Below are 27,103 nucleotides of genomic sequence, written 5' to 3' on the forward strand. Positions count from 1 at the left end.
ACAGTTGTTCACACGGAGCTAAGTATTTCTTATATTTTTTTTTTACACAAAACTATTTTCATTTTGCATTTAAATACACTCCGTCGTTACATTTTTGGAGCACTGAATTGTGCTAAAATCTTAAATTAGTTAGGATTATTAAAAGTGCACAAAACATGATAAGAGAGCAATGGAAGATAAATATCTTTGTGTTTTTACATTTTATGTCGAGAATTGTTTTTTTTTTTGCGGCTGAAGTTATCACATCGAGACAAAACGAGAAGGGCGAAGCAATTTGTCCCCTTTAAAAATCATGCTGTAGAAACGGTGCGATTTGACAGAAGTTGTGCATTCTGGGTGAAGGGGCGTCGACACAGCACCCCGACAGTCCTTTCCCTTTGGTATTATATTACAAAGAATAAGAAACTGAGATACAAAGCTAAAGACAGAGGGTTTTTGGTTTCTTTGTAGTCCCAGTTTTCAGTTCCACCTAAAGCACTGGGGTCCCCAGTCATAAATAAATAATCTTTTTTCCCCTTTCCGACCCCACAACCTTTTCACCCCCACCCCCCCCCCCCCCCCCCCCCACCCCCCCACCCCCCACCCCCCACCCCTCTGATCCCAACAAATCCCAGCCTCTTATCTCTGCCAGGATCAATATCTTTTAACATCTTACTTATTTTTTATTACTGCTTTTGGTTTTCTGCGGCTGATTGAGAGTTTCTCCGAGGAAATCTTTGGTTTTTGCTTAAGTGTCCGTGACATTTAATCATGATTTTTTTCCGTGCGGGTTTTTTTTAATTCCGGGCCCAGTCAATCAGCTAATCCACCTCGATTGATTCGCTGCTCTCGCTGATGGGCTTGCACTCGTTGGGCATCCGCTGGTGTCTGCTGAGCTGGGTGGCCTGCGTGAAGCTTCGGTCGCACCGTTCGCACCTGCACAAAGACAAGACGCATCGCTCAGCGCCCCAACGCCCGCTACGCCGTGACCCCGCCCCCCCCCAGCCCCTCCCACCCCACCGTCCTAATGGCAACCGACACTTGAAAGCGGCCGGTAACCTGGCGGGGGCTGGAGGGCTGTAATTGGCGCCTGCTCCCCCCCCCCCAGCCTTGACGCCGATGATGGGCGAAGGGCCGCGAAGCCTCGCAGCGCGGGAGCCTGTCAATAATCCGCCGGGGGGGGGGGTTGGGGGGTCTCCCTGGGGGTCGCCTGTCCAGATAAGGCCCCGCGCCGTTGTCACTTCCAATAGACGCCCAACAAAAAAGAGATTTTCGCTAGGCCGGCTATCAAAGGGACCGTCTCTCCTGGTGCCCCCCCCACCGGCCCCCCATTGGCCCCCCAGGAGAAGGCCATGACAGGGTGCATTGTGGGACACCTCTGATTCACCTGGCTACCATACGTGTACACGACGATGGTTACAAGCTTTCACAGTGCTTACTATTCACTCATTTGTTGCTTAAGATATTTCATTAATGGCGGGGGTCAGTAGTATAATATTAGTACATCATTTTAATGGGTCTCTCTATAATTCTATCTGCTTTGGTGTCTCTAAACGGCTTTCTTTGCCTAGTCCTTCTGTTGTTGTATTTCCTCTGATATCATTTCAACCTGACAGAGTACGATAGTCAAAACTAATCTTCAGCCTCCTGGTAATATTCATGGTGATTGAAGACTGAAATCTCTAATTACTTTATTGTTAAGTTATTGAACATTCACAGCAAATTTATTTAGTCCTGAATTAAAGACCGATACAGGTAAGTTGCCTATGTGCCTGAACGTACGTATGTATGTATGTATGTAAGTGCGAGGGAGAATGAGTATGGGTATAAACTGTGTGAGTACAGAGTGTTTCTCCTCTGTTCCTTACTACTTAGAGATCTCAGGCACAGAGAAAGCCTTCGCTGAAGGAGACTGCAGACCAGTCGAAAGGCCAAAGTTGCAGACATCGTCCAGAATTATCTAAGTGATGCTTTGCAGTGGAAAATTATTCTGCAATCTTGACAAACGTGAAATGCCAGCTTTAATCTATCAAGCATATCAGCTCAATGAAAATAACTCAGCCGTATTGATCGGCTAAAGATTTCTGCGGTGTATTCATTAATGTCTTTGTGCTCCCCTTCCCCTCCAGAGCATCTGAAGTGCTGATGACACATTTGTGTATCGCTGATTGCTTATTAGAAAGCTGATTTGTTACTGGATTGGCCCGTCCCAAACAAACCACCCCCCGTGGCACCGCGGGCCTTGGGCCGCTGACAGGGTCCGGGGGTGACACTGTGACTCGTTGGCACTGTGACCTGCACAGACACCTGCACTGCGACCATGGCAACAACTGCATCAGTCTTCACCACAATCTTCTTCTGCGAGAAATATTATCACAGGGTTTACAACCATACAGGCTTGTAATAGATATACTGTATTAAATTCTACTGCTCCTGTGTGGGTTGTCCCTACACTGTATTTTAGAGCAATTTCTAAGCATGGAAGAAGAGTGGCTATCAAGTTTTTTTTTTTCCCACACGATCGCATCCTGTATTTTTAGGAGCACATTTATGTAGCTAGATTATGTATGGTTACAGGTATCTGTGTCTGTTTTTCCCCAAAAGGGAAAAGGGAACTGTATTGTTATTTGTCCAGGCATTAACAATGAAACACAGAGAAGAACTGTGTTGTATTCAATATGGGGGGGGGGGGCGAGGGGCGAGGAACCGGCAATTGGGTTTAGAGCAACATGAAAACTCGTAAAATGGTCAGAGAGTAATTGATTTCATATTCCATCTCCTGCTCTTGTAAATAATTTAAGGCCATTTTTGTGCTAAACAAAAGCAAACCATTCTTTAATTCCAGAGAGATATAAACATTTATTTTAAGAGGCGTAATTACGGGACTTTTTTTTCTTTCTTTCTTTCTTTCTTTCTTTTTTTTTTTTTAAACATGAGGCCCAATGTTTAAAATTCATTCCCCATAGATTTTGTGTCAGGCCCACATTTGATGGAATAATAGTGTTAATCATTGTAACAATAACAAGGGGGTCAGGCCCTCGTGTTCTTCTGTCCGCTTAATATGTACAGTCTAATTCATGCTAATAAGCTTGCCTGGAGCATATATTAAGCCTGAATTCAAGGTTGAAAATTTTCAAAACGCATCATATTATCGCTTGTTTTAACTATTAATTTCTCTATTTTGATTGTTTTTTATGGCAAATTGACCCCCTTCCCCGTACTTTGCAGGGCCATAATGACGTTTTGAAGATGATGGATCGCGGGGTTTGCTATTACGTGACAGGATTTACCCTTTGTAGGCACAACAAATATGGTTACAGTAAGCACTCCGATAGCTTTAATTAGAATTGCATGGTGGCTTTATTGAAAACATGACAGACGTTTGGTGTTGAAAAAAATTGGAGTCAACAAGGTCACGCGTAAGTAACGGCCATTAAATTAAAAGAAATCTATTATCCGCTGTGACCCTTAAACTTATTCAATTAATTACAGAAATCTATTTACACTGTATCTCACACAACATCAATCAGACAGTGGGAAATATGCTGGGATGGATCTGCGTGACTAAGCGCTCTTGCTAAAGGGTCTACTGGCTAAAACTGCAGCGCAAAGATAGAGATAGAGTCACATAGAGACAGTGAAAGATAGAGACAGAGAGAAAGAGTGAAAGATGAGATAGAGTCAGAGAGAGAGAGTGAAAGATAGAGACAGAGAGAAAGAGTGAAAGATAGAGACAGGGAGAAAGAGTGAAAGATAGAGATAGAGTCACAGAGAGATAGTAAAAGATAGAGTCACACAGAGAGAGTGAAAGATAGAGATAGAGTTACATATAGAGAGTGAAAGATAGAGATGGTCACAGAGAAAGTGAAAGAGAGAGATAGAGTAACACTGAGAGTAAAAAGGTACAGCCATTTTGTACAGACAGACTTAAAGCTTCACTCAAGAGAATGAGTCTGTAATTGTATTGAGTTTATTTACTGAGTGTAAAAATGGAACATACATATCCTCCCACAAGTCCTGGCAGAAAAAAAAGTTTCAAGAATTTTTTATTTTTTTATTTAAATTTACAGTGTCTTGGACGACAAGAACATGTTGCAAAGAAAATATTTTCAAAAACACTGTTTATTAATTTTTTTGTTGAATATGCCTTGTAGTTCAGGTTTCAGCATAGTAGAATGTATGGTTCTTGAGATTATGACCATAAACTAATGTCCCCTACAGGGGACAAATATTAATCACCCAGTCTTAGGAGGATATGTACACAGTAGTATATACTTAGGTTATCGGGGTTATGGGTTCATGACAAAACACAGCTAGGTCATCCATTTATATTAAAAATATTTATATAATACAAATGTTTCAGGCTCTGATTGGTCTAAATGGTCTTACGGTTAGGATTATGATGACCATTATCATAGTGATTTTAAGTGCCCTAATTTATTTATTTATTTATTTCATTTTCAGACCTTAATTGTAATAATCTGAGATGAGCATGTTAAATTGGGATCAATTCAGGAAATCCATTTCACTAAATAATAGCTAGGGGTGCTGACCCAAAGCCCTGCTCTGTTGACCAGTGACACTCTGGTACTGTATCCACATCCAGAGCCCTTCCCAAACGTCAGGACAAAGGTCAACATCCTTACTCTATTTGATAAGCACCATGGGATCTTCACTGACAACAGTGAAGTCTAGCTCTTTAGTTAAAAGTCTTGTCAAAAGGATATCTATCTCCCCCAGCACTGTGGCCAAAACAGTAGAGTGGGGAAGAGATCTACAGCTGCCATTTGCTGGTTCTTCTTCAGTAGAAACCTGGTTTTCATTGGCAGTACCTAACCAAGCCAAACTGCAAGCCAGTACCTGCAAGGCTGCCATTTATAATAAATTATGCAAACACCTTTTTTCTGATTGGCTGACAGTGAGGGCATCACAGTACTGCACATGCTCACTGGTTCACTCAGCAGTTGGCCGTTTCCGCTTCCGGGTCGTTCGCGGATGAACCGAGCGCGACGCTAGCTGGGTTTTCGGTGTCGGGGGGGTGTAGGAATCGGTAGGTACTCACTGTTACTTACTTGAATGGCTTCTCCCCGGTGTGCGTGCGGATGTGGTTGTTGAGCGTGGTGGCCCCGGCGAAGGCGCGGCCGCAGTAGCCGCACTTGAAGGGCCGGTCGCTGGAGTGCGTCACCACGTGGTTGCGCAGCTCCGAGGGCTGGGAGAAGGACTGGGAGCAGTGGCCGCACTGGTAAGGCCTGCCGGGGACAACACGGGGGGGGGGGGGGGGGAGCAGGGGGTTATGGGGGTTACCACGGCAACACCAACCTCATCAACAACGTGGCGCGGCCAATGACCGGGCCCATCCGTCAATTTGTGTGTGCGCGCGTCTGTGGGGGGGGGGGCGAGCGGGGGCGGGGCTTGTGTGCTTGTTTCGGGTCCCCCCCCCCCACCCTCCCATCTTGCAATCGGAGCTCTAATGACTGGTGTTAATTGTCACTCTTCCTAGCCACTCATGAAAAGCTGAGGACCTATTGATATCTGGATGCTAAAAAGGAATGGTGTACAGGAGCAATTAGAGCAAGTGGCAATTTAACTGAGTTACATTAATCACATTATTTTACAGTTACACACTGTGAAAACACAAGTTATTTATGCTTTTATGCTTTTACATAAATCTGAAAAGACAAGTTATGTCTTTTTTCATGGATGGATGACGAGAGAAATCTGCAAGCTTGAAGTTTTGGTAAGTGTAAGTTGCACATTGAATAATAACAAGGGAAAGGCTATCTTTTTCACCTCAATTCAAGCGTGTTCAAATATCAATTTTTAAACAATATTATTTTGACAATATCTTGTACTACTGGTATAAACTCAATTCCAGTTTTAATAAGAGTAACTACACCTTTATAGGTTCAACCTCTTTCACATTAAAATAAGGCATTGAATAAATGCCAAATTAAATTTTTAACAGTTTGCATTTATGAAAACAGTTGAGGAAGTCATTTAGCAATTTAAAATAGCAATTATACTGTATTTAAGATGTACTGCAAAACAAAATTTTGTGTAGAAAAGGGAATCGTGAATTATCATATATTTTTTTAATCATAAATTATGATGAGGGAATAGTAGTAAGTCCTTCCTGTTCTCTTTTAGGCTTCTAGGATTCTGTACCATTAGTAACATTTTATTAAGAGGCATTGCAACTGCAAGCTAAAGAATGTTCAGTTTTCTGGAGTTGTGAAGTGTGGTGGTTGTACAAATATATATATGTATATATATTTCCACAAGACACTGCTTTTTATGCCATTATGAGAACCTTATGAGAACCGGACTTTGAACTTTGAACTTTGAGGTGAAAGTTCAAACAACCATTGAAAAGAGGAGGGAGTGCATTGGTATCCCAGTAGCTATAAACACAAGATAATCTCACAGACAAACCAAGATCTCTACGTTGCATACCCAAGCAGGGCTCAGTCTCATTCTGCACATGTGGAGTAATGTCAGAGGTATTAAAAAAGTTCATTCCTGATTCTTGGTTTCAAAGCCTGTATTTCCTAAGGTGCTCTTTGTGCAGTAGAATGAATCAGGGGGTTGGGAGTCCATGTGCTGGATTTAAAATAACGGCCGAGCAATGATATACATGAAATTGAAATGGCAGATTTTAATATAAGCCATGATTAGGGCTTCAGATGTTTATATTGCCTGCATGATACATTGACTGCTGAATGTTAACGACTTAGAAGTTTTCTCATTTCATGGAAGGCAGCATTCATACGATTGAGAATATTCAAATGTATTTAGTCCATATAATATCTCTGCAGTTCATATTTTTTTTAAGTTGAATGGGTTGAGAAAGGGAAGGGTGAACTCGAGTTTAATTCTACATCAGCGGGAATATTAATGCTTTTCAGATTCGGGAAACCTGACACTTAAAATGATCATTTGGCCATTGAAGAGCAATTTACACCTGGAAAAACAAGCTTTACATTTCACTACTGGTGTGTACCTGTCCTGCACAATTTCAGAACAGGCAAAACAGCACGGAGAGGTCTATTCCACCGAGAGCCCTGATCATTCCTCAGATCCTTTTTTTAAAGTATGCCTCTGCCTCAGTGACTAAGAACACAATTTATTAGGAGTTTTTCTATGAAGCGGGGCATTGATTATGGATGCTTTTACATGATTAATGCGCGGATATTGTTTATTACCCTCACATTGCGTGATTAATGCCAGTTTATTGTTTATTACAGAGCCTGGGAGAACCCTGTAGATAAAGTCCTTTACAACCAAAGCACCTGCAGTCACAGACACACACACGCACACACATACACACAGGCACACACGCTCAGACACTTATAAAGACACACATACACAGCTGTAAATATGTGCAACACATACAGACACACACAGGTCATGTGTGCACATGCATAGAAAAAGATGTGGACAAACACATACATACATGTATGTCCACACACACACACACACATACACTCACACACATAAACAAACACACTCACACACTCATGTGCAGTTGTCTTAAGCTGAATTTCATTTGGGGTAATTATTTTCAGATAGTGGACCAGGTGGGGGGGGAGGGGGGGCAGGTGGTGGTGGTGGATTAGATTGTAGTTGTGCACTGCGGGGAGCGGGGCAAGCTGGGCAGGAGGGAAAGGGGAGGGGCGGGGGGGGGGGCTATTTAGTTTTTCAAACAGAGATAAGTGACTCATAATTAATTCCATACAAAGTATTTTTATCCAACAATGGATTCACAGTACTGGAAAAAACAAAATGTTGGTTATGTTCACAGAAATGAACTGCATTGGCCAGGTGAAATACGGTTATATACAGTACTGAGTTGAATAACATCACCTTTAGCAAATCTTTTTATTAAGTGGTGCTATAACAATATAGGGTATCTGATGAGACCCAAACCAATTTGCTAACCTGTTCAATGCTGTGAATATGCAATATGAGCTCTTAGCAGTTTATACACCTTAGACCACCTTTTATGCAGTCAGTGATAAAAAAAGTACGGTTGTATGATAGTAAAACTCATACTGAGATACTATGAGAAATGGTCATGAAGCTTGGTTGCCCAGGCATATTTATCTTAAACCGGTAAATAGTTTCCACAAGATTTATTTCAACCATCTACCTCACAGTATTTACTCAAATATCGGTAATCGGCCGCTGCTGTGGGAACTATTAAAGAATCAATGTCACAACGAAACCACCAGAAACCTGTTTTCTTTAGATATTTTCCAGAAATGTTACCTTAATTGGACCGCGCACAAACCTTTCCCCCTATTAGCTTAAAGAGTTTTGGTGAGCTGTGCAATATCTCCTCCCTTCAGTGTTGAAAGGGGGGCTGCAACATGCATATTCCACTACAACAGGCTCATATCAACTAGTAACACACAGTCATTCAGAACTTTTATACTTAAAAAAAAACATTATTTCAAATGACAGTTTGTTAAAATTCATACATTAATCTCATGGGCAAGACTGGACAAGCTTGTCTTGATTTCCATCCTTTGGTTATTTAAGCGCAATGATAAATGAGAAATTAAGTTATAAAAGGATGACCCTTGAACATTGTGGTCATAAATCATTACGCTGAACGTGTCAATACGTGATCAATGATATACAAAATTACTCTACTGAAAATATGTACACAGCATATCGAAGGGTCTTGGTTTCTTGGTATCGACTGAACTATTAAAAGCTGGTGGTAAAATACTGGCACTCATTTGGAAATTACAGTAATTAAAGAAAGATGAGTGAAACAAAACAACACTAGAAAAGAAAAAAACTACAGGAAATACAGACCTAAGTAACTCAGTTCATACAGGCAGAGCTGGACTTCCTGTGAGTTATTATTGCAACATTTTAGTCCTAAAAATCTATTTTTGTGAGACAGAATAAAAAAATAACAGGCAAAATTGAATCGTGATTGCATCTGAAAATCTTACTTAATTTTAATTTCAAATCAATTGGTTAGAACTGTGACTATTGTATGAAAAGCCACTATGTGTAAGACATGTTTAATGTCCATAATTACAGCAAAAGTTGTATTTACGGTAAACCCTGGTATCATTTAATGTAAAAAAAAACCCACACACTTTCAGTCTGTCCAATGAATTAAACAACCCTAATTTAATTTGTGAAGACTTATCACAGTTAGTTGTATGACCCTATGACCTGAATACATTACATTCAAGCCCAACAACAGTGAGAACACAGAGTTATATTTATCCTTATCGTTTACTTTGTATGGATGTGCATACACCTTCACTCTCGACTCAGTTCTATGACCCGAAACCCAAACACAAAGGCAGAGAGCAGATTAGCTATTTTCCACATCTGGCTTTCCTTTCCATGAGCAGAATAAACCTACAGAACGTAATCTGTTTTGGCCACGTCCCAGATTCAGTTTAACCATAATTTGCCCAGTCTTTATCTAACAAGTGACTGATTTAATCCAGTATGGCTTTCTCCTGATCACTCACACAAGCACACGGTTTCAGCCACCACCTGGTGAAAAGAACGAAGCACCTGCCACAACGTACGTCCTGACTTGGCAGAGCTTAAAGGCGTTCCTTAATCCTTAATCAGGTCTCCTAACACCCTGGTTCATTTTCAAAGCCTATTGATGCGCCATCTATTTAATATATTCAAAACACTTCTGTTGCAGACCATACAATTTACTTGAACACTTAATAAAATAGCAATACTTCAAACCCACACAGCGGACGCTAACGCCCATTAAGGCACTCTCTTTGGTCATTATTAGGGTTTGAGACGGTAAACCATTACTGTTCTTCCTCAGCAGCCACCTTTATTTTTAATTCAATAACGCTGTACCATTAGAACAGTTTCACAATGGAAAAGTCTGGGAGGCCGCCCAGATGCCTGAGCATAAGCAGCTAAGAATATGACTATGCTCTTTTAATATTCCACATGTGCCTAGGTAGAACCACCTCTGGTCATGAATGTCCCACAGATGTTTCAGGCTTCTCTTTTGATTATATAATTTTAATTACATAATTGAATTCATTGTCCAATTCGCCGTCATTGCAGGTCTTAATCAGCAGTTTTTTTTCTTTTTCTGAAGGGAAGCAATAAACCAGCTGCAATCCAGCCCCTGAGGATGCTGGTCGCTCACCACTGATTAAGGGTATTGAAATATTCATTACTGAGTCCCATCACTTGCTACAAACCGCCATTTCCCAGCTCGTTCCCTCAAAAACTCAACCATGAACACTCACGCGAATCAACTTAAACACATAGCTCTTAGATACGAGCAAAATACAGACAAAACTGCACGTAGACAGGATCCAGTGTAACTAACTCAGAATTAAACTCTAACCCATAATGAGGGCTTTTCCATCAGTTCAGTCTACAATACAGGTCTTGACATACGTGGAATACCATGTCATTCCCGCCCATTGAAAATGGCCCAAACTGCTCACAGGAACATGGCGGCCAAACCCAGGACAAGGGCAGGAAGTGGAAATGTACGGTGCCGTGCGCCGCTTTTGATCACAGCGAGCGAGCCGAACATTCGCCGCCGCCGCGGCGGAGGCGGAGGAAGCAGACGGAAATAAAGACCCGTACCCCGTTCGCGGTCCACGCTCCACACCTGATTAAAACAGCATGATGATTCATTCCACAGCGACACGGCGCTCACGCATGGCTGGGTCCACATGTGACTAACATCAATACCAGCATCAGTGGGAGGCTGAGCCTTCTGGGCAGTAAACATTGGTTGGGCATGGAACAAAAAAACAAAAAAAGAGAAAGCAAAAAAAGCAAGTGGAACGAGGCCTATTGTTTTAAATAAATTCCATATAAATTCTGCGTTGCCGTTCGCTAAAAAAGTTCCATTTCGATTTCCAATTAAATTAGTAAGTACGTTTTTGAACATCCGTGTTTTTTCACCATTTCCACAATACCATGCAGCTCAGTTAGCAACAAACCACTTATGTTGCCATTACATTACATTACAGGCATTTAGCAGGCACTCTTATCCAGAGCGACTTACACAACATTGGATATATACTGAAGCAATTCAGGTTAAGTACCTTGACTTGTGACCTTTAGGTTACAAGACCAGTTCCCTGCCGCTCCATCTGGGCTCCTGTAATTTTTCCTGCCCTGGTCGCTACTTCCCCCCCCACTGTACCACTGCTCCAGGTTTCTGATGGTTAGCGGGGAACACTCCATCCCCAAAAGGCTGAGTGACCATTTGCTCAAGTCCAACCTGTGGCCAGCCTACAGCAAAGACTTGCTTCTCTCTCCAAGCCTCCGCATCCTGAATTTAATACTACCAGAAGTGCACCCGGGCTGCATTTACTTATGCCATTTCAGCTGTGCCGCATCGCCATAGTTACGCAAACGGCCGGGCGTCAGTCAAGTCCGATTTTTAAAAACGTGATTTCGCTGTCAAGGCCAAAATTTAACTTACGCGAAAGTAGTCGTACTGGAAATAAATATTAAAAACATTTTTTGAGCGGCCGTCTTTGAAGTAAATCCAAGCGAGCAGTCAGCACAAGGGTTTTTCTAAAGTCGTAATATACAATGGGAATTTATCTTCGGATGAGCTTACATATAAAGTACATATCAATAAATATGTATAAGCCAAAAAAGCCATAAACTACGGTATGGAACATTTTTAAATAGATGTATTGGATCATTTACTGTGTGCAAAGGGCTGTGCTTCCAAATATTGCCAGATCTCGATTCCCTTGTTCAGCTAAATTTTATCTGCGACCGAGGGCTATAAAGTTGGATATTGACAAACACTCACATTGACTTCAACTCCTGGGTATCCAGGCAACATTTTTCTTCTGTATGAATATTAGTTTATTGAATAAGTGGCATCTGTTTTCCTCCGCATCACAGTTAGGGTAGGTATTTCTTTCTGACAGCTGCGGCTGATTTATAGGTTCGAATGCTCTGTAGAAAAATAGTGCTAAGCAAAAATTTCCAATACATCCCCCCACCGTATTTAATTAAGTTCAGAGATGTTACACACTGTATTTGAACCCTGAAAGCGGCCTGACAGCACCAGACCACACCGATAGTCAAGCAGACTCTTCAAAAAGGGGAACTTTATCTGTGCCGGGATTGTGCTTGTGGGTGACTGCGTGTGCTAAAAAAAATTAGTCAGCGTTTGTGGAGCTACATCCAGATCAAATTAAAATGAGTGAGCTGGATTTCCAGTGAAAGTAACCATTTATGTTCGAGTCTTACAAGGAACTAACACCGAATCGCTGTCTTAACTGTAGCATAACAGTGGTTCCTACTTCTAAGTAGGATAAATGTCAGGGATTACATGAGAAGAGGAAAGCCAACATACTTCTATGCATGTGCCATGTAGTGGCACGTGTAGAGGTTGTATATTATGGAGACAAGCAATCACACTCATGACCAACCAATCACACTAGATATCAATCACCAATGTCTAAACACTGGTTGCAATAAAACAGCACATTACAAATGATCGGATCACAATATATTAATCCACGTTTTGTGAAAGGCACATCAAAAAATTACACCTGTAACCGACACACTTTCACAAAGATTGGAAAAGCCCTTTTTTTGGCTCTGTTTCATCTACCTTTGTTGCAAGAATGCAATATACATACACGTTACTGCTGTATTTGTATTGGTACAGCTTTAATTCCTAAGACACCAAACACCAAAATCAAAACACTTTCTGTAATAATCCTACGCCAAAGTAATGAAGTTATGAAATCTACTTAATGAACTTTAACACGCGACCGCAATCCATGGATCAGTATTTTCTAATTACCATTGTGTCGGTTTGGGAAAATTAAACCAATGCACAAAGTCATATGTCCAATACTATCTATCAAAATGGTTTAATTACCAGCAGATATTTGGGGCTGACAACTCCATTTTATGGATTTTTTCTTTCTTTTCTGCGCATCTGACATTGCTGAAAGAGCAAACTTGTTTATGTGGTTTCCTAATGGACCTATAATTAGGATGCATTACGGTAATAAATAATTAACACGGCTGTCATTATTTGTCACTTGACGACGCTATTATACTTCTAATCACCATCTGTGTAAAATATGACAAGCGTATCGACCACAACAGGCCAGCCGTTCACAAGGTGATGACCGAGGCTGCCCTGAATGCACACTACAGACAGAGCACCTCCATTTTGTGTCGTTTTGGGTCACTTTTCTGAATTTATGAATTGACGTACGGTTCAAATCATATCTACTTATTCTCATAGTCCTCTACGTCCAAGTACCTGAAAAATGCTTGCCAAAATCTTTCAGGTATCAAGTAGGCTGGAGGAAAAAGTGATTGGAATCTGAGGTTTAGTCTTCACCGAATGGTTTGAAGACCACAGCAACCCTAATCTTTAAGGACCTACAGATCTTCATCTAAGTCTGTATTGCAAAAAAGATGCAAAAAAGGAAAAAGGACATTTCTCCTGAATGGCTTTAAGACAACAGCAATAATAACTGAATGGTGATGATGATGATGATGATGAAGAAAACTCACAGTGCACCTGGAGCAGGATGCGCTGGGTGAAGGTTTTGAAGGGGGGGGGGGTGGGAGGGCGGTGGTTTACCTGTCGGGGTTCTGCGTGCACACGTGCATCTGGAGCAGGATGCGCTGGGTGAAGGTTTTGAGGGGGGGGGGTGCGCTTACCTGTCGGGGTTCTGCGTGCACACGTGCATCTGGAGCAGGATGCGCTGGGTGAAGGTCTTGAAGCACTGGCCGCACTTCCACAGGTGCCAGTCGCTGAACTCGGTGCTGAGCTGGCTGGTGGAGGTGGGGCTGGCCAGCACGCGCTGGTTCTTGGCGCTCATCTGGTTGTAGCCGGACTCCGTCTGGCCGGGCTTGTCCATCATGGAGAAGCTCCGGGCGCAGGGCGAGTGGGGGAACACCATGGAGCGCGGCAGGACCGCCGACGGCGGTTTGCCCGTCTTGCCAAACGGCGGCAGCGTCTCCTGCCGGGACATGGCCTCCATGACTGTGGCGGGGACGTTTACTGGAGGGCAAAAACAAAAAAATAAAAAACAGATTATAAATTTCAGCTTTTTTCATCAACATCTGTACCGCTTCATTTAATGGGGAACCTGGATATTGGAAATTAGTGCTTGTCTTTAAATCGGATTAATCTGATTTACAAATAAAGGCAAATGTTAGTTGTTGTGAAGAAGGAAAAAAAAAAGAAAAAAAAAACAAACACTCATTTATTTCTATGACAAAGTTAAGGACAAATACTTATGTGAGAAAATTGAATTAGCTATGTATTATGTAATGATTAGCTGATAATGTACTGGCAAATGTACAGGCAGACCTATATGTAGACACTCTAGCCAGTTCAGGTACCTAGCTCGTCCCAATAAAAGATGAGCAAGCTAACCTAATATTAGCCATTTTTATCAAAAAAACAACCAAAACTAAATGCATTCAACTTGGTAAAAGTTGGTATGCAAATGGTAAAACATGGTGAAAATGTTAATACTGGGTCTCACAAAAAGCTTGATGGTTTCCTTGTTTTGCATTTTATTTTTTCACAGAGACAGTTTTAGAACTGCGTTTATGGTGGGCCAGATAAATGCAGGGGTTTATGTGGCCTGTGCTATAACTCTAATGGTAAGAAATGGACGAGTGGGTAAATCATTGTAACATTATTCCTGACGCAGTCCTGGAATTCACAAAAACTGTCTTCAAAATGTTGCATTCATTATACAGTACATTACATTACTTAATACAGCACAGATTTCACTTTTTTTGCTTTAGTATGTTTTTTATCTTAACCCTTGCATGTGTGCCGTATGCTGACAAATGGCAATCCCCTATTCTTACATCATTTGTCTCCTGTGGCATGCAAACATGCTAAATTGATCTTATACTGATATTATGCGGAGATGGATAATTATGTCATTTGTAAGTTGCCCGTGGCCGTTATCGACATTTGCATTAAACCTCTTGCGTATTTTCAATTAATTTTGCTACACACACACCATAAGCAAAAAAAAAAAAAAAAAAAATCTGTTTGCAATTAGTCTGCAGGAGAGAAAACGGTCGTCAACAGATCAGGTTGTGTTAATTCTGAGCTTTGAGATTGAGAGAGCAAGTTTTACGGCTTTCGTCCTACAACTGTATATCCGTGTCTTCTTGGTTTTCTAAAGAAAGCCATATAGTCCCTCTACCGCGTAAATCATTGAAGCTGAGTACCATCGAGGTGGTGTTGGGCCATGATAAACTAAGACCCCGCAGTACCACATCATCCTCTGCTAGCTACCGGGTCACTTAGAATTATGCTTGATGCGTTTTAAGCATAACCAGCTGCGAAGAGGGGAACATTTTATTTCAACGCTCTTATAAGAAACACATGAGGATTCTCCAACGTTGTTTCACATTCAACTTTGACTATATTAAGAAGTCAAAGCCATAATAATTCAGCTGTGGACGAACCGCATCCCGCATTCTTTGTATTGCAACATGCAGCGTACAGAAACACAAATTTACAGAACTGTAACACGATACCTGTGGGACCTCGAGCAGGGCTCTCTTATTTAATAAAGTTAATTCGTCTAATGTAATAAAATGTAAATTCTATCTCTCTGCACATAATATTGATGTCTGTGAATGCTAAGGAATCAGATTCAAGTTAACTCCTGAAAAAGTGCACATGATTCCACATACAAAAAGGATAAAGAAAATTAAAAAGGATAGCATCCATTGTAAAGAACATAATATACATGTTCATCATCTGGACTTGGGCGTCACCTGCATGCTAATAAATAAATAACTTTTGACTAAAAATGTTATTATATATCAAACAGAACATATGGCAGACTTTTTTCAATATGCCTTAGAAATGACATGTTCTCTGTAACATGCTGTAGATATCCTCAAGTTTAACAGCAGCATTGATTATAAAAGAGATGGAGTTTTGTGAATACTCCTCATCAATGCAGGGCTCCTTTAACATTATCTTCTTCTTCTTCTGGATGGCCCAGCAATGTGGCTCATAGTAAACACACACGCATGGCTGTTGTGTGTATGCCTATTATGTCTCCTGTACAAACACAACATGAACCTGATTAAGTAAGTACGCTATAATTAAAGACATAAACCAGAGCAAACATCATACAGTATTGGGCTTTCTCAGAACAAAGTGAAATGTTTCGCGTTTTTTTTTTTTTTCCCCCCAACTTTTAACAGAGTTTATATGAGTATAAAGGGGATAAAACATAATCTGTCAGCGTAAAATGTACTCAGATTTGATTTAATGCTTTGTTGTGTATAAGGGTCTTTGACATTACTACTATAACAAATTTACCTTTCACTCCTTTGTCTATTCATAGATAACTTCTTTCGGCCTACAAGAACTCTTCTACTTTAGCTGCCCGACGCACTGACCATCTTACATTATATACTACTATTTATTCTAAGGAGAATGTATGGCCTGTTTCCATTACGTCTGTTACTGAGAATCCCACCCGCCCTAATATTTTTATTGAACATAAATAAATACTACAATATGGACCCAGAACCCCTATCTCACTGCAATACTTTTAACAAAACCCCCCATCTTGTTGCAACATATTTAACTAGATCCCCCATCTTACCACCCCACCCTATCACACACACACACACACACACACACACACAAATCTATGCACGCACACACACGCAGGCACACATGCACACACACACACACACACACACACACACACACGCACACACGCACACATGCAAATTCAGGGATTGCTGCATTTGCTATGCTTGTTTTTAAAAAAAAAAAACAATTTTACATTTAATTTATCTGTATCACTGCAGGATACACACAGACTGTAGCTGGCAGTCTGAACGTTGAAACGCTGGCACACGCACAGCGAGCGCTCTCAACGCAACGTTCGCCGGGATTCACACAGCGCGCGGCCAGATGGCAGGACGCGGCGCGTCTCTCAACAAGACGACGGAGAGCGAGCACGATAGCACGATAGCACCGCTAGAAACATCCATCAATATATATGCGCTTAGAAAAACTGGAGAAGGGGGAAAGAAAAGAAGATGGTTAAAAAAAAAAATGGCCGTCTTAATTCCATGGTTCCATCTGTCACGGGGAACAATGCTGGATCCCTGTCACATTCCATTCACTGTCAGGCCTGCCGCGCCTGAGCTGACTGATTGAGGTCTGTGATCCCGGGGTGAGGTGCGTCCCGCTGACACGCTGCTCGGCCATTATGGCCCATTATTTGTCGATGAAGCAAATGGGGGAACCTCGCGATTCAGGCGTCCCTTGTCTTGACTGCTATTGCCTTTCTGGTTTAGTCTCATTACATTAAATTACAGGCATTTAGCAGCCGCTCTTATCTAGAGAAACTTACCCAGAGCGACATTACATTACATTACAGGCATTTAGCAGATGCTCTTATCCAGAGCGGCTTACACAACTTTTTTTTTACATAGCATTTACCTTGCATCCACTTATACAGCTGGGTATATACTCAAGCAATGCAGGTTAAGTACCTTGCTCAAGGGTACTATGGCAGTGTCCCAGCTGGGAATCAAACCTACAACCTTAAAGGTTGCAAGACCAGCTCCTTACACATTACAAGACATTGTTTCCCTATTCTGAAGCAGCGATAGCCAACCCTGTTCCAGGAAATCTACACTATCATACTGTAGGATTTCATTATAACCATAACAAAGCCACACCTCATTCAACAGCTAGAGATCTCGTTGAGCTGCTAATTAGTAGAGTCAGGCATGCCAAATTATGGTTGAAATGATTTTAATTTCCAATTAATTGTACTAAATGTTTCATTATTTTTATTTAAAGACGGATATGTTTTTTTTTACAGAATACATTTTCTTTTTAAAACCATCTGAGAGTGGGAGATTCTGTAAAAAAAAAAGGTGGGAATCTCGTCTCTTGCGTGAAGCGGGTCCCGGTCGAATGGCCGGTTGAACATCTGGCGGTTCCCGGATCCACAGCAGCTCCGTGCTGAGAGAGGGCCTCGTGTCATCACCTCTCCTGGAGCTTCAGGGAGAACACGGTACCGCTCGCAGAACGCACGGAGAAGAAAAAACCCCGGCTAAACGTCTCACACGCATTCCGCTGAAACTTCCAATGTCAGTGTTCTCCCAGTATTCGCCAATTTCATGAAAACTCCAAGGCAGCTCCGACAGCTGCAAAATTAGGGCAGTTGCTTGTGCGCAAACCCACTGTGTTTGCCAAATATTTGTTTGGCCAAATATGCTAATTTGAATGAGAGTCTTGTCGGAGCAAAGCAGCGTACCCATCTTGAAACACGTCCCATTCAGTTACAAAGGGACAGTCACAATCAATAGTAACAGCAATTTAGCAATTAAACCCCGGTCACACTTTTTTTTATTTTTTATTCCCAGAAAGGGATTCTGCTCATCAGGTGGGGGAAAAAAAAGAGATTCACATTCAGGCTAATGGGTTTTCACTGACAGCTTTAGACAGTTAGGTGGGATATGGTGTCAGGGGAATGGCAGCTTGCTACAGCTTTTGCAGAGCCATAGATATGGATGGGACAGTGACAGGGTCTGAAAGCCTTGAAATGTTATAGTGTTTCTGAAATTGGTTACGGGTTTGCTATGACAAAGTCACAGCAGAGGAAATGTATTAGGGCCATAAGCACCGGTAAGCCAAGCTGTTCATTTTTTAAACAGAACTGCCTGTGGTGCCCCCTGTCATGTGACGGTGATGCATAAATCAAAATGGCGAGTGCTACGCTCTCCTCATAGGAGGCCACGCGTGGGACTATTGATTTAAGCCAAATTTGCTGATGTCTGAAGACTCCACACCACTTTCTTCATTGTTTACTGAATTTTGATGAGGTGGGGGTGGAGGAGGGGGGGGGGGGCATTGGGTGTGGCTAGTAGTACCGGGGTTTGGTGGGTGAGGGTTTAGTTACCGTTCCATATTTATGAAATGGTACTTAACAGTTTGGGAATGAAGGTTAACATAAAAAGGCAGTGGCCTAAACTTTTAACCAGACACAGGTAATAAATGTTTAACATGTAAACAGAATTCCATCAGGTTCTGTCAGGGATCCAGGTCCTCCACTAGCCAATAAGTTTCAGAGAGGCCAGACGGAACAGTATGGTGCAGAACACTGGTTGGTACTGAAAACTGTTCCATTCGTTGCTCACTGAGAGCCTTACTAATTCATACTCTGAATTTGCTTTCAAGCAGACGCTCGTTTCATGAAGGTGAACTACTTTTCCCCCTGTAAATCATTTGTAGACTTCGAAATTAAAAGTGCCAATGTTTGCTATACTTTCAATGAAAAGTCCTACTCAAGTTCTTATGCATAAACACCTATAATTGCAGCAGCTACAAGGAGCCATTATGTCATAAATTCAACTCGCCTTCGGTAAAGGACAAATAATATTTTTCCAAATGGTTTTCATTGGAAAAACAAAGAAAACACTCATTGTGGTGTCGCTTATTTGCTACCGCACTGTGTGGTGCTTGCTGTGGGTTTTTGTACTGTTCTTTTTTGTGCGTGTTTGTACTGTACTGATACTGTCAAATCAAACTGCATTTTATCATTTCTCCTAATGGTATTCAGCTGTTTTCACACAAAAGAACAAGACACGTATCATCAATCAAAGTGCCAAGACCAATCAGCACGATCCAGAAATAAATGTTTCAGAAATGTGTCTCGGACTACCGTGACAGGCCACTGTCAAAACAACACAAACTGAAAAGCCGCTCTCGAAGTTGATCTCTCGCTGGCTTGGGCTGAAGCAACATTTGGGTCCTTAACTTTGACTTATATATATAAAAAATTGTATATATGCACAGTGTGCACGTGTATAACTACCCAAATTAGATCCTTGCTATGAAATCCCAGTTCCCTGATTAATTGACCCAGGAATACAGTTTTAGTGCTATCTCTGATATGGCAGACTATTTGATCCAGATACTACAGTCCACTGCGTGTCTTCCTCAAAAAACTCAGAAAATTACAACCAGTCACGGGAATACAGCAATAAGAAATGAGACATTTTAAAAAGAACAGTGCTCTGCACGATCGGAAAAATAATCAAAATTTGCACTGTAATAAAAAGCAAACATACTGAGTTTTCCGAAAGACCTTCGAAATACCATTGCGTACTGTTTGTTGTTACAATAAACACTTTGTTGTTTGTAATTGTTCTGGGGGCAAAGAAAGATGTATTCAATGGCAATGGAATGTTTCTAATACTATTTTTTGCATAAAAATTGTATTAAAAACATATACATGTCTGTTTCAAATGAGGGGTCGTCTGGTGCATTTCAAAGAATCTTGTAGTGATGATTTGGCCGAGAAATCTCATGAACTGATTGAAAACAGAAAAATTTATATTAGAAAAGTCCATATTAGAGCTTTACTAATACTGTCCTAACCCTGTCTTCAGTTATAGAGGCAGAAATTTAACCATGGGATTATACTGAATATAAACTACATATTCAACATTTTTCCATATTCAACATCCGTTCCGTTTCTATTGTGGCTCTTGATATATCCAGAACAATCGAGGAGGAGGTGCTCACCGATGACAGAAATAAAGTGAGTGGCTTTTCCCAAACTCGCCCACAAAATAAAAGTTTTTGTCTTTGATGATGTCACCCCAAAAAAACAATTTAGATGGCCTCCACTCTTCATTCATGCTCGAGTGTAACCTTACCCTATGGACCACATAACATGTACAGTAGAGTAGATCAAAGTTCCTCAAGCACTTCTTCTTCTAAGGAGCCAGATTCATTTGAAAACTGGTGCACATGGACCACATTTCCCACATACTATTTTTTAACAATTGATGCGTAAATTAAAACATATCTATTACTTATTACGTCATGTGGGAGTGGGAGGATTTGAGATTGTGCACATGCAGATCTGCACATGAGCACGATTTCTGAATAATACTTTTTCTTCTTCTGAAATAATCAAAGGCCCAAGAGTACACTTATGGTGGGCCTTTTGCCCCACGGCCACTAGCCGAGGATATTAGCAACAGTGGCTAGGCTTGGTCCGGGAGAAGGGAATATATAATAATCTGGGACCAGGCCTACCGGATAAAGTGGGTACTGGGGTTGTTAGCCCAAGCTTTAAAAGTCTGCCACTTACCACAGTAGAGAGAGAAAGGGAGAGAGGGGGAGAAGAGAGCGAGACAGAGAGAGAGAGAGCGAGAGCAGAGAGAGAGCAGAGAGAGCAAGAACAGAGAGAGAGACAGAGAGAGAGAGAGAGCAGAATGAGAGAGAGGGAGAGAGAGAGTGTGAGAAAGAGAGCCAGAGCAGAGCAGAGAGTTGAGAGAAAGAGTGAGAGAGCGTGAAACATGACAGCAAGCTGAAAGCTTTCCTGTTGATTGGTTTATTTGTCTTTGTTATTTTAGTTTATTATTTTTGCCAGGATCCCGTGACGGTGACTGGTGAAGATATTCCTTTGTTTGTTTATTTGAGAACTCGCTCTCTCTCTCTAATAAAATGTGGGTGAAAACTGGAATTTTTGTGTCCAGCTATTCTGTGCCTCTCAAGTATATTTTTGGAAGCCCAGTCACACAGCATATCATACCATCACTACTATTTACATTGTCACATTATATGACTATTTGCGTTATTCAGTTGAATTCAGTAAGGTTAATTAATTAACCACTACAGAACACATACATGTAAACACAAGAACAGGCCCTCACTAGAAATCAGTCTTTTGGCTTATTGGCATTAGCTGAATACAATAGTGGTTGCAAGGTTTTCTGTCTGTTTCAGGGTGAGCTGACTGTGTGGAGTTTGAAACATGTGCACTGGCTTACCCTGTGGTGCAAGATTGACAGAGATAGTGGTGTAATGTTGTCGTGTACCCAGTATTGTCATAAATACACTCTGGTTAACGAATGTGCATAGACATGCAGATAATACTAAATAATCCAGATGTGCAGACCAAAGACATTAGATCCAGAAAACTGATAATATTCCTATGAAATGCAACAACTGACTTTTCAATAAAAAGTACAGCCCATTCATCTGTTCTAGAGTTGAGAGGGAGGTTTTAGTGATGAGAAGGATGTTTTATTATTTCTATAATAAAGAAAATGACCACAACTAAAACACAAAGATTGCTTCAACATCACAGCACACATGAGAGCTATTCTGGTTTTCATCAAGCCTGGTCTTCTATAACTGCATATTTCTTAAAAACAGTAAACTGTTCCATTCTTATAATTTAATCAGAAGGATGACAACCAATTAAACTAACATCCATGACTGAAACTGGGTTTAAAAACCAAGTGCCTCTTCACAAAAAAACCAAAACTGAATGTGAAGAAAAACGTCCATTTACAGACAAATAATCCCAAACCATAGATCACAGCAGAATATTATTACAAAATTCTGTACAGTGTGGGAATTATTCACTCGTTTCAAAAAGGGTACTTTGAGAAAACATACCGTTCTTTGCCGGACGAAAGTACATCTAAATGACCAGGGGCCAGAGTGTACGACAGGGAGAACGTTCTTAACGGAGTTAACCGGTCTCAGACAAGCCATAAAGCCTCACAGCAACGGCTGTCATCTGGTTTTCAAAGAGAACTACCTGCCCATAAAAGCCAGCCCTCCAAGCAGATCTCTGTAAACCACACAGCGAGTACACCAACAGGCTCAACCATAGCATATCTTACTAGATACAACACTGTGTCTAAACTCCACTGACATCTCACAAAATGGCCATTATTTTATGGAATATGTTATGCCTGCATTTGGATATTGGTAATTACGCACTGATCTGCAGTATGTAGCCGACCACATCCAGGGGTAGGTTTGCGTATATTAATGCCTGCAAGTGCATGTGTTTTCTCTTCAAATTTAAAATGACACTGAAAACAAGTACAAATAGGACAAGGCAAATGGAAGGCAGACTGACAAAGACAAGACCGACTAATACATTTGTATTCCCATATAAAAGAGCTGTATACATTAAAGAAGAGACAGAGTAGACAGCATGACAGATCTCACAGTAACGACGTGGAGAGTGGGAAGACAGGAGTATGAGGAACAATAAAGACTATGTGAAAGGAGGTGTGTGATAAACAGAGTGGAGAACTAAAGGAGAGGAGGTGGGTGAGAGTCAGTGTGCTTTGGGAGAGAGGAGGTGTGTGATGGTCATTGAGCTTTGGGAGAGAGGAGGTGTGTGAGGGATGCTGTACTTAGGGAGAGAGGAAGTGTGTGATAAGCAGAGCGGAGAAATAGAGGAGAAGAGGTGCGTGAGAGGCTGAGCTTTGGGAGAGAGGAGGTGTGTGAGAGTCAGTGAGCTTTGGGAGAGAGGAGGTGCATGATGGTCAGTGAGCTTTGGGAGAGAGGAGTTGCATGATGGTCAGTGAGCTTTGGGAGAGAGGAGGTGTCTGAGGGTCAGTGAGCTCTGGGTGTGAGGAGGTGTGTGAGGGATGCTGTACTTTGGTTTGCTGAGAGAAGTGTTTGAGGGACCACAAAGTGAGGAAAAGAGAAGTTTGAGTGAGGGGAGGTGCAGGAGGCACACTGTGAAGTGATCAGGAAGGAGACGCGTAGGGTACGCTGAAGCGCGGAGGCATTTGAGAAGAGCAGAGGTCTCTTACGGTTCTCATCCTGTGCGATGCATTGTAGGGGGATCCCGAAAAAGGAGGTGTAGCTGTCATTGTACCAGACGAGGAGCTCCGTCCCTCGAGGGATGTCCATGCAGGCTCTGTAGAATATGCACGACCTGCACACGGGAGACACAGCCGCAACTTAGCATTCATAACACAATGTGGGCATAGCATAACACAACGTGCTACGCATCTCCACAGAGCAGCCAGCAGTGAATACCGTGCATAAATGATAATATAAATATGAATACATATATTACTCTGTGCTAAATAAAAATCATATGTGGGCAATGTGAAGAACTGTCTGCAACAGGGCTGCGTGCTCTTGGACAGAAGTACTGTGTAATCCAGTACATGCTCAAGAATCACTGCGTTTTTTCCCCCCTCTTTATTCTTGGAAAAACTCTGCAGGCAATGAGCTAAAGATTTTCTTTTTTTTTCTTCTAACCGATAGAAAGTGTCAGCACTGATGCAACCCTTTTTAATGAACCAATCGCGGAACAGAAGGCCTCTGCCACATTCCCGTGGCAGGGAGATATGCACGACCGAAGACATTCTGTCACTGCAAAGCTGCCCCTGGCAGTGATAAAACAGAGATCGATACAAGCTGCAGAATCGAAATATTTTACTTGCAGCTGCAAAAATTTAAATTTATCTTCTGGGCCCTTACATGTGTGGCCATGCTGCGATTCCCAGACTTTTCGCCGGGTTAGCAGAACGCTTTTTTTACCCCCATATACTTTAAAATATATCAGCAATAATAAGAAGAATAATAAAAAAGAAAATTCTACAAATATTTGACAAAAAACTCCGAGCTTTGGTCTCAGCAGCCCCTGCTGAAGCCTGTGAATTTTATTAATTCTTTCCACCAAGACACAAAAATAAAACGAGGTACGAGCCAATAAATCACACACATCTCGTAACCTGAGGGGGGAAAAAAACACCAGCGTAGCGCGTATTTTATACCCTTGTAACGTTTCGTCTCTCAGTTTGGCCTCACTTAACATAAACACTGCAGCGCACAAATAAATGTACTTGGACTAAATGACTCAGTTGGCCGCTGAAAGAGGGCTGTTTTCTGAGCGATGGGTGGTCCCTCACTTTTTCGGAGAGAGGGGGTGAAAGAGTGTAAACGTACACCGTTTCTTACAAGCCCCGGCCGCCCGCTTCCAAAAAACTTGCACAGATCTCAGCGCGCCGAGGCACATCAAAGGCATTTTTTTCGTTTCGGATAATATTTCCCTTGCCGACATGTATTTAGTATTGTGGTTGGATGAGTCATAAAGACGACGGCGGGACGTCCCGACGCGGGGCCGAAACCGGAGCGCACGCCAGCGAACATTACTGTCAGAGCGAAAACAAAACAGCCGTCCCAGGGTCGATCAATCACGGGCCGGCTTTGAAGAGAATTCCTCCTCGATACGGCGAATCATAACACGCGGGGATTCAAACCAGCTGACGGGCTCGCCGGCGGACGATCGCTCGCTCGGTCGCTCGGGGGGCCGGGACGACGGGCCGCGCCGGGGACGACGTTCGACGTTCTCCGTTACGTCTGTGCCCGTTACCCGCGGGCGGAGAACTCGGAGGACCACAAGGCGGGCTAGCCGGGCTAGCCGTCTTACCGCACGGGCTTTCCGCTACATACTCGACTGTGGCGAGGACTTGTTATTTCCTGAGCGGTTGGCGTAGCCTATCAGGAGCGCTATATTTTACCAATTAAGTTTGTCAGCCAATGGGCAGCTAGGAACTGAACAACGCCAGGGCGTTCTCCTGTAGCCACTGACGTGCGTCCTTGAGCCACCTGAGGATTCACATCCAAAGAGTTTGCCCTTTTTATTTTCTGTTCGGTTTCATTTTGTTTTGTGTCAGGTCTCGACAGCGTTCCCAAACCCATTAAATTCATTTTTATCAGACTGATTAAAAGCGCACTTCACATTTGCAAATATTGACATTAGCACGGCGATAAATTGTGTTTCCCAGGCCATCTTATAAAACTGAGGCACATTCAATACTAAAACCTGACAAACATCTATTAATATGTCACATTTCGGATAATTATTAGTTTCGTGAGAAATATTACTGGGTATCTCAGTTGCACAGCTCACTGAAAAAGCCAACACAAGAATTCCTCGACCGGTGTTATGTTGAGTCATGTAAAATGAGTCAGCTGACGGAGGACAAATGGGAACCTAGAGATGCTTCAATCAACTCACAACAGGTATCCGATCAACCAGAGGGGGCGCTAATGGGCAACAAGGTAAGAAATAACCTGCTGCAAAAACAGAAGTTGCCACCAATACAGTCCAGATTTACCACAGCCAGGTAACTGCAACTTGGACGTCAATTTTTGACCTCACGCAAAAATGTCGCAATTTTAATACAATGATCGAGAAACGCAATATAGCATCTTTATGACACAAAATATGGCTTTAACTGACATTTGTTCGTTAGTGCTGGGTAAAACTCTAAGACTGACATTTATTTTTAAGGTTTGTGAAAGTAAAGGTATGCAATGAACAGAAATCCAAGGGTTAAACTTGTATATTTATATACTCAGGTCAAATGAAATCTTTGGAAGAGCAGCACCAATTTTCTGAATGTAGAGTTAAAAGAAACAAGATCACAATTCTGGCCCTCTTCTTGATGAGACAGAATTGTTTCATCCAGAGAAACCAAACTTTTCCCTATGGCTATAAAACAGACTTTGATTTTACACATAGAAACCACAATTACATTCCGTTCTGATTATGTTTTGAATGAGTTTTTAAACAACCATGTTCAGTATCACTCATTTTATTTCCTCGGTCCAAATTACATTAAAAATTACTTAACACTCAGTCACGCTAGAGAGATTAATCTCTCCTCAACCTCTATCCTGTCTTTGCAAACTTAAATTACATGATGTTACTCTTGCCATTTTAAGTTCCACCAAGCTTTTTCACCAAAAAAAAAAAAGCAGGATGGATATTTATTGAAAAGTCCAGATTTGGAGATAAATGCACCAGAAGGTCATTAGAGGTCAAAATGAACATCAAGATAAAAGCCCAGATGCAGTCAATCGGAAAGCTGGGACGTCAGCTGTTATGGAGAAAACAGACTTCTTTATTCACTGTTGTGAATGTTAATAAAATAAGTAATAACTGCGCTTAATAATTGCAGTCATAGTTAATGACAAATGTTGATTCAATCCAGGCCATTATTTCAGTAGGGAGTTATATAGCTACCATGCTAGGCTTTTTGTGCTCACTGTTGTAACACCACTGCTATGAAAGAGGTAACAGGCAGGGCTACATTGAAAGCCATTAATTGATTGGTTGATTGATTGATTTAAAGGAACACAACTGACATTATGGCAGGTTTGCAAAGGCTTCAGGGCCTCTCTCTGTCATTCAGCATACCAGCACACTGCTTTACCTTCCCTTTTGATCCAGGTACTAATGTACCTGGATCAAAGTTCTTGCGTGTTACGTCCCTTGTCTGGCAGAAT

At 41.7% G+C, this 27,103-nt stretch overlaps 1 protein-coding gene across 3 annotated transcripts in view; it reads right to left on the minus strand.

Moving 5' to 3' along the window:
• Window positions 1-590: 590 nt before the first annotated feature.
• prdm6 (PR domain containing 6) overlaps window positions 591-27,103 on the minus strand; it is a 66,288-nt gene continuing 39,775 nt past the window's right edge. For 2 of the 3 annotated variants that reach the window (XM_064297228.1, XM_064297227.1), the window contains 4 exons: window positions 23,608-23,732; window positions 13,669-14,011; window positions 5,052-5,228; window positions 591-915 (listed from right to left, as the gene is read on the minus strand). In XM_064297228.1, coding sequence (XP_064153298.1) covers window positions 801-915; window positions 5,052-5,228; window positions 13,669-14,011; window positions 23,608-23,732 — 760 coding nt within the window. In that variant the 3' untranslated portion in view covers window positions 591-800. Of the gene's footprint in view, window positions 916-5,041; window positions 5,229-13,668; window positions 14,012-23,607; window positions 23,733-27,103 lie in introns of all 3 variants that reach the window. The other variant, XM_064297229.1, reaches the window with a different exon arrangement.

The sequence above is a fragment of the Anguilla rostrata genome, chromosome 10 (genome assembly GCF_018555375.3).
Source record: "Anguilla rostrata isolate EN2019 chromosome 10, ASM1855537v3, whole genome shotgun sequence".
Classification (NCBI taxonomy): domain Eukaryota; kingdom Metazoa; phylum Chordata; class Actinopteri; order Anguilliformes; family Anguillidae; genus Anguilla; species Anguilla rostrata.